At 37.3% G+C, this 12,159-nt stretch overlaps 2 protein-coding genes across 2 annotated transcripts; both read left to right on the top strand.

The window, feature by feature from the left end:
- Positions 1-935: 935 nt before the first annotated feature.
- On the top strand, positions 936-2,421 carry LOC139938223 (ficolin-3-like). The gene is made up of 2 exons (XM_071933630.1): positions 936-1,845; positions 2,411-2,421. The coding sequence occupies exons 1-2, from the start codon at positions 936-938 to the stop codon at positions 2,419-2,421; spliced, it is 921 nt and encodes a 306-aa protein (XP_071789731.1).
- Positions 2,422-4,174: 1,753 nt separating this feature from the next.
- On the top strand, positions 4,175-6,527 carry LOC139938222 (ficolin-2-like). The gene is made up of 2 exons (XM_071933627.1): positions 4,175-5,072; positions 6,412-6,527. The coding sequence occupies exons 1-2, from the start codon at positions 4,175-4,177 to the stop codon at positions 6,525-6,527; spliced, it is 1,014 nt and encodes a 337-aa protein (XP_071789728.1).
- The last annotated feature ends 5,632 nt before the right edge of the window (positions 6,528-12,159 follow it).

The raw sequence follows: 12,159 nt of genomic DNA, 5'->3' as shown, positions 1-12,159 counted from the left end.
AAATAACTAACAACAACCAATGCAACAAACATTAAAAACAGATTAATGAATGAAATTTTGTTTTATCAATGAATTTTCACGATTTATAGTTGTTTTCAAATATCTTTGGATGTCCGGATGTTTTCTTCATTGTTGTTGCATTGAACAGCAGAAGGAGACAACTATAGCATTTGGTATCGATACAGAGTTGTGCACAAGATATGTTATAGCAGTCAGCTAGTCTTGGTCCAAGACGTCAGTATAGCTCATACTCGTAACGTAAACGTGATGCATGATAGCGAGGCTGGGAAATAACCCAGTCAGCAGACGGCTGTTTCTCACTCGGTTTATTGCAGACACGCGCCCCTTTTTCTCAACCAGTTGCTGCCTTCAAACGAGGGAACACTCCTGTCCCAAATTGCAATCTCTTAATATCTTCCACGCACCTGGAAAGTAATCGATAAATGATATTAACTTTGGGAAGGAGAGAAAAACCGTGAGCTTCAAAATGAAGCAAAATAATATTGTATCAGCTGAAGGTCAATTTGAGTGGTCATTTTTTTTTTTTTTTTACTTTAGGCAAAAAAAATAAGGCAATACAGGACGACAACAAAGGAGTTTGAACACGCACCCTTCGCCTTGACGTCAGTGACAATTATTGTGCGCACTATAGAACAAATTAAGCTCGGTTCTTAAACTGGTTTCCTTTCCATGGGTCTGTTCGTGTTGAAGGTTTAAATTCAAGTATATCGCCTTCGCCGACTCGGTCGCTGCATGGATATTGCAGTCAACCAATCGTTTTCTCACCTTTTGATCTGGAAAAAAGTTGATTGTCTAAAATATTCAGCTATATAGTATTCATATTCAGCGCAGAAAGCAATGTGTATGGAACACTAGCTTTGACGGTCTTGAGAAAATCGTTGACATTATTAGAAAGAACACCAGTATACGTCGAGATGGCGAAACACTTGTTACAGTGCCTTTTCCTTGTGATTTCATGTATTTATTCGTATGGAAATTACTGCGGTAACCGTGCACAGATATTTCAAACTGCGGAAAACCGGGCACTTGCGGCGTCTTCATACCGTAAGCAAAGCGTCAGTTCTCGTATCCACTGTGTTCGTAACTGCCATGCTGATTATCCTAACTGTAAATCGGTAAATTATGATGAAATTCATCACCTTTGTGAGCTGAATAATGCCACCATTGCCCAGTTTCCTGATAACTTGATTACACACTTTGGTAGTGTGTACTACGATGGCAATATGGACACACCTCTCCTGTCCCATGCACACCCTGATACAACCGTCTCCTCTATGCCTCGTTACAGCAGCTGCCAGGAGCTTCTTCAGGCGGGTCAGAACGTCAGTGGTGTCTTTACAATATTTCCTGCCTGGTTTGTTGATGGTTTGCAAGTGTACTGCGACATGGAGACTGATGGCGGAGGCTGGATCGTCATTCAGAGGCGTCAAGACGGCAGTGTTGACTTTTATCGCGACTGGGCCGACTATCGTGTCGGGTTTGGTAATCTGAGTGGTGAATTCTGGCTTGGCAATGATAACCTACGCAACCTGACTGAATATGACGAAGGAACATGGCAGATTCGTCTTGATATGACCGACTGGAACTTTCAAGACGCTTGGTTCGAGTATGGTGAGTTCCGTGTTACAGGGGATCAGTATCAGCTCAATGTTAGTTCGTACAATACAGAAAGTACAGCGGGCAACGTTTTAGATAGTATAGGCACCGGAGGCCGCTATTCTCACAATGGAATGCTGTTTACTACCAAAGACAACGACAATGACCGCCGTACTCAACCTGACGGAAATGGCAATGAGCTGAATTGTGGAATAGACGTTCGCGGAGGTTGGTGGTATAATAACTGTTTTTCATGCAATCCTAATGGTCAATATATTCAAGGAGGATCGACTTCCGAATTGTTCGTAATGTCCTACACTGTTACTGGACACTTTTCTATAAAATCTTGCTCAATAAAAGTACGTCAAGTCCAAACATGAAACAAAATAAAATAAAAAAATAAACATGTATAAGGTGGGTTCGCGGTAGCCTACCTGACAAAAATTAACTGCATGAGCAGGTAAAACGCTTCGGCAGCAGTAAGGAGTAGTTCAGAATAGTCAATGTTTAAAACAATTTCGGAATTGTGGTAATGGGTGGGTCGAAACAATCAACTAAAAATAGCTTTTAAGTTTTCATTTGAAACAATAATAAATATAAAGGCCTATATAAAAATATAAAAATAAAAAGGCAAGGAAAGCAACATATCAAATACCCCGATGGCCAAGATCATCAACTGTACTCATAATTAAATGACAAAGATGTTTGTTTGAAAAAGGAAAAGTCATTGAAAGTAAGGTTTTATTTTTACCTAAATTATCTGGTTCATTTCTGGCTTTACTTTATTCGTCAGTGTGTGGATGATATTATGAAGCCATTCGTTATTTAATAATCTAAATTAAGGTGGGTAGGTGCGTCAAAACAATTTCGGGGAAAAGAACTGTTTAAAAATCTAATTGAATTAATTGTTGAATTATTTTAACATTGACTATTTTAAGGTTAATTTCAGGACCATATTATAGCTCGGCAAACACCACTGTCTTTTAGACCACGGGCCTAACGTGAAGCAAACTCCAAAATTTCATATGTATGCCATAGTTCTCTCTTAAACATTATGAGTTGATCAATTAGTGCAAGCTCAATGAAAAGTATCTTTGTCGCTTGGTGCATTGCAACCGGAATCAAGTTCATGTGTACGGGTTTTTGGTACGCTCTTTCATTTTTCCACAAATTTGCGCAATTGATCGAGTCTTTAAAACTTATCCGTTTTTTAAACTCCCTCAATTGCCGTTTTCTATTGAAGTGGGTAGGCCTAATACCCAAATCCCAACACGGTTAAATGCCGCCAAATTTATAAAGACATCGAAGGTCACATGTAATTACAGCGACCAATAATGTACAAAGGACTGCCTCTGGAAGCGCGATCTTTTGTACAAAATATTTGCAGCATTAATATTTAGGGGTGAAGAGCACCGTTCAACACACGTCTTTTTATGAGCGTCTTTTTACCAGCACGTGTCGAGCATTGTTATCAAATGAAGCACGCAGTGCCCATCCTTCCCGTGAAGTTGACACGATTATTATTTGAACGGTCATTGTTTAAATCCACAGTCTTACTTTTGTAAATGAGCACAAAAGAGTCTATATTGTCGTCTAAAGACACTGGACACCTTTGGTAATGTTGTCAAATACCAGTCTTCTCACTTGGTGTATCTCAACACATGCATCAAATTAATAACAAACCTGTGAAAGTTTTAACTCAATTGGCTGTCGAATTTGCGAGATAATAATGGAAAAACAAACACCCTTGGCACACGAAGCTGTGTGCTTTCAGCTGCTTGATTTCGAGACCTGAAAATCTGATTTTAGTTTTTAACGATTATTTTGAGTATACCAATAGTGTCCAGTGCCTTAAAGTGTACTGTTTCTTAATGGCCCATGCCTTTGACGGCGTTATTTTAGGCAGTCACCGCGGTTTGTTTCTACCACTGAAGAAACTAGTTCAAGTCGAATGATTGTGTCTTCTGCTTAATTTGTGTTTCAACTATATTTGTCTGGATAAATTAGCACAATTCCAATTGTTGTGGGTAAAAGACAGCCAATTGGGTTGCATTTCCACGCAGAGTCGGGTTCCTGCTTTCAACTAATACGTGCCGCCCACAGCCTAATGGCAAGTTTCTATTTGTTTGAAAAATGCTTGTGATTAATTACTATGAAGGAAATAGCGTTAAAATTATTACTTTTAACAAAACACAACCATCTACGTGCCGACCACACGTCTTTTTTAGAGCATGAAATCGGGTTGGTAGCAAAAGCCATAATTCAATAGTTACTTTAAACTGAAGTAAATGATTGTTTCTAAGGATGGAAACGTGTGCGTCAATTCGTTAAGAGCTCAACACGTGACTTGATTCAACCAATTGAATGCTTGCTCACATATTTTCGTGGATCGCAAAACCCTGGGCGCTGCGATATTTTCAGTGTCTTTATAGAAAACTTGTTCACCGCAAGCACACAAAATCGGAACTGCACACAGGCTGACATTGTTTGATGACAGAGAAAACATCTACTTTAAAGTATACGAATGATAACACCGGTGTTCCGACAGCATACAATAATGACGGCACTGTTGGTAAAGTTCAGTTTCCTTGTAGCACTGTTTGGTGTTTCATCGGGAGCTTACTGTGATATCCCTCCCTCGATGCATATATTCATGGCTGCGGAAAACCGGGCACTTGCGGCGTCTTCATACCGTAAGCAAAGCGTCAGTTCTCGTATCCACTGTGTTCGTAACTGCCATGCTGATTATCCTAACTGTAAATCGGTAAATTATGATGAAATTCATCACCTTTGTGAGCTGAATAATGCCACCATTGCCCAGTTTCCTGATAACTTGATTACACACTTTGGTAGTGTGTACTACGATGGCAATATGGACACACCTCTCCTGTCCCATGCACACCCTAATACAACCGTCTCCTCTATGCCTCGTTACAGCAGCTGCCAGGAGCTTCTTCAGGCGGGTCAGAAAGTGAGTGGGGTCTTTACAATATTTCCTGCCCGGTTTGTTGATGGTTTGCAAGTGTACTGCGACATGGAGACTGATGGCGGAGGCTGGATCGTCACACAGAGGCGTCAAGACGGCAGTGTTGACTTTTATCGCGACTGGGCCGACTACCGTGTCGGGTTTGGTTTTTTAAATGGTGAACTCTGGCTTGGCAATGATATCTTACGCAACCTGACTGAATATGACGAAGGAACATGGCAGATTCGACTTGATATGACTGACTGGAACTTTCAAGACGCTTGGTTCGAGTATGGTGAGTTCCGTGTTACAGGGGATCAGTATCAGCTCAATGTTAGTTCGTACAATACAGAAAGTACAGCAGGCAACGTTTTGGATAATATGAATACCGGAGGCCGCTTTTCGCATAATGAAATGCTGTTTATTACCAAAGACCACGACGATGACCGCGGTGACAATGATATGAATTGTGGCATAATTTGGCACGGAGGTTGGTGGTATAATAAATGTTTTTTATGCAATTTTAATGGTCTGTATATTCAGGGAGGATCAAATAAATCTACGTCTGCAATTGTGTATGTTAATAATGAAATAAAATCTGTAAAAACATGTACGATAAAAGTACGCCTGGTTCTAAAATGAAAGCAAAAAACCTGAACAAAACCGAACAACTCGAGTTTTGGGCGCGGTAATTTTTAATCAACTTCTTGCTTTAATAAAACCACATAAAATACGAAATCAAAGTGGACGTTGTTTTTTCTCGCCAAGGAATTAAAATAAAGCGTACGGCAAATTGTTGTATTTTTTATCAGTGTTGTGAAAATATAACATTAATTTCCACTACTGGGCAGTGATACATTCCCTTTTAAATTTTATTTTTTTTCCCTTCATTTTAATCATTGTTAATCAATGATTGAGCAGAAATTCAATACAAAAATCTATCGAAAATCTTTCGAAAGCTATAAATTTAGCAATTTCGAGCGTGACTAGAAACCTGTTAGAAATCTTCAATTCTATTGGACAGTATTTGACCTTTAGTTCGACTTGTACACCGGAATTGTTTTATTTCTCGGCAGTTCGGACCAATAAATGATGTAACTATAAAGGATACTCACTCGGGAGTCTAATTATATTAAATCGTGTTAGCTGCAAACTTTGTAAATATTAAACGCTCTGCACTTCATGTGCTATTTTTTTAATTTTTTTTTTTTTTTTTAAATAAATATATAATGTGTTTTTAAGTTCTGGATCTATAATGATGTTGCTAAAATAATAATAATAATAATAATATTTCTTACTCAGGAATTTAACTCTATCAAAAACATATCACAGCTTGTGCAAACTTTGGGAATATTAAACACTCGGCACATTATTTGCTCTATTTGTGAATGTCGATTTAAAGTTAAAATTGTACCTGTTTTTGAACTTGAAGTGATGGAAATTTTACTTTTATTCAGATTGTTTGGGCTGTCTTGACTTAAAGGAGGTAGTTCTTATTTGTTGCCGACATTGTTTGTCGAAATTAGTTTGTTCAGTAAAAATTCAAATATCAAAAAGCTAGAGCGATTTTGTTGACGAAAATCGGGCCATGCAATTCAAGCTACGATGGTATGGCAATTTTAATTATTATTCATCAATGATTGATCTAGATTTGCAAGACAGATACCTTAATCTATCGAAAACTAAAAATGTGCGCGGGAAAATGTTTCATTCCCGGTAGTCTGAATGCATCAATGTAAAACAATACATATCAATTAAAATTACTATTAGGACTCCCAGTTCAGGCATGACCAGGATCCCGGGTAACACTTGACCCGATAACTGGTCAGTGACCCGGATCAGTCTTGACCCGGATCCCGGATCAGACTTGACCCGGATCCCGGATCCCGGATCAGACTTGACGAGTATCCGGGTTCCAAGGGGGCGTGACCCAATCCCGTGTTAGGCTACGTGACCCGGAAAATTGGTAAAATTGAGTTTTACCTCGGACTCTGTCATTTTGACCCTTTTGGGGACGTTTTTGACACTAATTTCAGGACACAACGACATGACCTAGTACAGTAGCTGTTCAGGCAACACGGGTCCCTGATCAGGGTTAAAAGTAACCCAAAGACTTGTTTTTGCAAACTTTGTAAATATTAAACGCTCAGCATTAGGTCTAATCTGATTTTTGTTTTCTATAATGTTTTTAATACTTTTTAAACACATCTGCCTATATTTCTGTTCGACGTGATGAAAAGTAACTTTTATCCAAATTTGGGGTTTTCGTTAAAGCCATTGGACACTATCGGTACAGAAAAAAAGTTCACAGATTTACAAATAATTTACAGGGTTTACAGAAGGTAATGGTGAAAGACTTCTCTTGAAATATTATTCCATGAAATGCTTTACCTTTTGAGAAAACAGTAAAACAATATCAATTCTCGATATCGAGAATTACGGATTTATTTTAAACACATGTCATGACACGGCGAAACGTGTGGAAACAAGGGTGGGTTTTCCCGTTATTTTCTCCCGACTCCGATGACCGATTGAGCCTAAATAAATGTTAACAGGTTTGTTATTTTATATGAAGTGTGGGTCTTGGACATAACTGTTTACCGAAGTGTACAACGGCTTTAATGTGATCATGAATTAAAAGTACCACATTTTCCGGACTTTGTTGTAAAGATTCGATCAGTGTTAATTTATCCAAACAAAAACAAAACTTAAAAAAAAACTTAAAAAAAAAAACCCGAAACCAAAACCAAAACAAGATTTGTGTGAAGTTGTAGACATTAAATTGTATGCGCGTATGTTTAGATTGACAAAGCATTTGATTGTAATATTGGTATTTTGTGTCATTTCATAAATTTTAACTTAACTCTAAAATTAGATAACATTTAACAAACGATTCATTGACTGATCAGGCGCGCATAAATTAAATTAAAATAGAGAATACTTATGGATGGAAAAACATTGCAAATAAAAGTGCACGAATTCGGTCTAAAATGACCAATCTTGATAACAAATACTATTTAAGGGTTTACCAGAACGCGATTATGTATTTTATATGTTAAAACAACTGTTTCCATCGATTTATTGATTTTGGCCAGTCTGGATACATCAATGATTGTTATAACCTCACTCGAGGATTTACTATTCATCTCTTATCATATTATTTTAGATCGCTTGATTTCTTAATTGTGTACAATAGTTTCAGTTATAGAAAGCACCATTTCGCTGTCTGGTATAGTTCCAACTTTAACTCACACAATACAACCAAAGATTGCACAAAGCATTGCTGAAAGTACACTACACCCGAGTAAAGTCTGTGGATTTGTGTTTACAGTACTGTGTTATGCTATGAGTATACCGTACCGATATCAGCAATGAAACAAAACGTATATTCTTTGTCCCCGATGAAATAGTGGCGGCACCTGCTTCTAAAATACGGGATTCGAAATGCATATACTTCGATGGTTCGTTGTGAAGACCATTCTGCTCTATCATGTCAAAGGTCTTTGGTTCGAATCCCACTGAGTATTTATACTGCGCTTTCATTGGTATCAGGGACCCCCCCCCCCCAAGAAAAAAAAAAGGAAAAAAAAAAAAAAAAAAAAAACGAAACACGAAACAACAGTATTTACCGGTAGTGCTTTCTGAAAAGAGAAAAGTTGCAAATAGAACTTATTGCACATGTAATTGTGGAAGTGCCCAAAGAATTTGAATGTAAATTTTGTTTTAATAGATGTTAAATTTGCATCGGGGATAAAGAATATTAATTTTTGGTTTTTACCCATATACACCGATGTGTGTAGCACTGTATACTCAGTACTTTCCCGAGTCCTGTGTAAATTTTGTTGTTAGATCACAATTTGTAATATAAAATAATACTATCGAAAAAAAAAAATGCATAATTCAATGATTGGTCCAGCATGAATAACAACTAAAAATAAAAACAAATTGTTGATTGACAGGTCCAGTGAAAAACAAAAGTTGTGAACTCAGCACACAACGACCGATCTAAACAGTTTAAATTAAGAATGCAAACAATGGTTATTGTGCCATTTATTATTTAAAAAAAAATTGAATGAAAACAAAAACAACTTTTGCCGTCGAGTTTTGATTGTTATTGTGCCATTTATTATTATTTTTTGTAAACTGAATGAAAACAAAATTATCAATCCATCAATGAATTTCATGACCCCATTTGAGGATTTGTTATTTATCTGTAATCATATATTTGTACAGTTATAGTTTCATTCATAGAAAATACAATTTCGCTTCTTGGTAGTCCAATAACCTTTTGTTTTGTCTGTTTCAAATGTATCAATTTTTCAAGTGATACACAAATCAAAGAACGAATCCTTTTTTAGTTTTTATTTTAGGTAATTTCGAGGCGGATCAAAACTCGGGATTGACATCCCATTCACTAATTTTGGAATCAAGGAGAAACAATGTTGCATAGCTCCATTCAAAAATAATTGATACAGCATGAAAATAAAAAAATCGTTTCACATAACTCAGGAAAGTAACGAGTATACTGTGCTGTAACGATAACTGGTATCTGAAAAAGACGATACCAGGATTGATGAAAAGTTACAAAGTTTAAAATGCACATGTTGATGTTGAGATGCACCAAGTACTTGATTTGTAACTGTGTTAGTTGACATTATAAAATATTATACTATCAGTAAAAATATATGATAATTCATTGATTGATCCAGCGTGAATGAAAAATAAAAATTTGAGACAATTATTGATTTAAAAATCCATTGAAAACAAAAGTGGATGAATTTGACCTATACAAGGATCGATCTATAAACAGTTGCCAAAAAAATAGATTGAAGGAAAAAAATGCCGTTGAGTGTTGATTTACCGGCCAGTCTGGATCCATCAATGATTTTCATGACCTCACTCGAGGATTTGTTATTCTTCTTTAATCATAATATTTTAAAATGGCTTGGTGTGGATAATAATGTAATTTTGTTTCTGATTTGTACAGTTATTATTTCATTTATAGAAAGTACCATTTTGCTTCTTGGTAGTTCCAACTTAAAATAACCCATTTTTTCTTTTTCATTCCCCCCCCCCCATTTTGTTTGTTCCCTCTCAGATAATGAATCTTGGAGGTGATTTCGAGCGGGTCAAAACTCGGGATTAACATCTCACTCACTAATTTTTGAACCAAGGAGCAACAATTTCGCTAGGTTTATTTAAAAAAATTGATACAAAATGAAAATAATAAAGTTTATTGGAAGACAGTGAGTTTATTATCCTGGCAGTTGGAACTATCAATGGTGTTTGTGAACAACGTCAGTAAAATTGCGGTATAAAAAAACCTGACCTTCAGATCCTACCTAATGATTCCCATGCACTTGAGTCCAAACTTGTAAAAGTATACTTATCGCAGTACTGTCTGCATTGAGGAAATAAATACGTTGGTGCATGTCAGGTATATTTTGCTTCCTAAAACTCGTGTGAATTATTAATTGAGCGTCGAATTTCGTGTAAAGTCTGGATTTTTTTATCCACATGCATTCAAAAGCCCTTTTCACACTACAGAGCCATTTCCAGGAAAATAAACTCTCGGAAAAGTCCCGGGAGTTGTTAAACCCGCAACACCCTGGCATTTTCCCGGGAAATAGCTATAGTGTGAAAAGGGCTTTAGTCCACCTTACAACCGTCGGGGTTAATTTTCTGTTGGTTACTTTCACCATTTGTCCTTTCTCTATGCTTCCAAAGACACGGCCTTTGCAAAAAACCTCTTGAAACTATGTACTTATATTACTAGATAAAAAAACAATAGGCCCCTGAAACAGTCCCATAAACTGCCCTTGATTTGTTGGCTCCGTGATAAAGCGTCCAAGTCAAATTCCATTAACAGCTGCCAACGTGCTTTTAAGGACATGTTGCCTTCGATCGTACGAGTTGGTCTATAAAAGGCGTTTGTAACCGTTTGTTATAAAATGCATATGGTTGGACAGATGTTTGTTAAGTAGAATACAATGATCCATACAAGTTTGCCTCGAAATTGCGTGGTTTTCCTTTTGCTTTGCGAACTAACACGGTCGGCCATTTATGGGAGTCAAAAATTTGACTCCCATAACAAAAATGGCCGGCCGTGTTTGTGGACGAGGTAAAAGGAAAACCATGCAATTTTGAGGCATATTTGCGTATCAAGCGTCGTGCTTATTATGCCATGTCGGCTCCTGAAGACAAGCAGAGTATACTGTTCGAAACGTCGAGACCCAACCGGCTCTTCTCAGAGCCAAAACTCACCATAAGATATTTACACATGGTTGTACCCGCCAGTTACTATTTGTTTTTATAACACACCTCTTGCTTTTAGTGTATTCTGGTTGGCTGAAATACGGTCACGTGGGATGAACTAATATAGTTTAGTGATCGCGGGCGCGTGTTTGCGGGAACCAGTTCCCAAGTGGGCGCTAGTCTTCGAAAATAGTGCCCGGTTACAGCGCCCTCTCTTGACTTTGATCGTGAATAGCAACTACAAAACTTCCTTTCTTTTTCAGATTTCTGTTCTTATTTCACATTTAAGACCGAGCTGTGTTAACACATATTGACTGGCATAATTCGGTAACTAGTGTACGTCTATTCCCCCGAGGGACTTTGAGTGACCAGAAGCGCGACCTATTTCCCGAGGCCGTTACCTCATTGCCAGTCAATATGTGTATAATAGTTTCTTATTAATAAGTAAAATGTTTTATTTCAAAGTTTAAATCTGTTTATTTTGATGTGAACTAAATGTTCTTGTTGCTTGAAATCATTTTTAACGAATATCAAACAAAGATCGCTTGTTTCTGTTTTCTTTTGACATTTTGTCGAGTGTGGCATTGCACCGGAATCAAGTTTATGTGTACGAATTTTGATCACGGTGCATTTTTAATGTTGCGTCATGTCGTTGTGACTATTTGGTTTCATAATTGAAGGTTTTTCAGCAAATAACAGTCAAGCTCAAACCATTCCTAGGCTCCGCCCTTATCTTAATACAGCTTCATGCGTATTCCTAAACCCGGTCACAGCGAACCACTCTTAATTAAAAAAAAAACTGTTGCTCTCCAGCTATCTACGTGTAGCTAATAAAAAATAAACACCGACAAACCCTCATGCTTTTTTATTAAGCTTCAATCTATTTTCAACAACCCCAGCTTTCCAATAACAAAACGAGTAGGCATCAAGCAGCTTCCTTTGTGTTTCTTCTAGAATGATCAATAATCGTGTGTAGTACTAGATTGAGGAGCGTTGCCGTTAGAACAACAAATTGAACAATTTGAATTCCTATAGAGCCTGTGCGCAAATGAGAAACATTGAAACAAGTGACAGTCTACTGACCAATCAAGCTCTTGCACGTTTTGGGTTTAGTAAATCTGATGACGAAGAATGATATCAGGCATGTATGCGTCTAGCAACTCCAACATTGACATCATGATGTAGATTGCAATAGAACTGCCTAGTGCTGTATGCAAATATGGCGCCCGGTGGATACATTACAACTTTTGGAACAAAAGTTATTTTAAACCTCACTTTCGAAGTAGTAATAATGATTGCTACTTTTCATTTGTGTTACTGTG

Source organism: Asterias amurensis, chromosome 6, assembly GCF_032118995.1.
Source record: "Asterias amurensis chromosome 6, ASM3211899v1".
Taxonomy (NCBI): Eukaryota; Metazoa; Echinodermata; class Asteroidea; order Forcipulatida; family Asteriidae; genus Asterias; species Asterias amurensis.
Note: the sequence above shows the minus strand (reverse complement) of the source record. Positions and strands in the feature narration are given on the sequence as shown.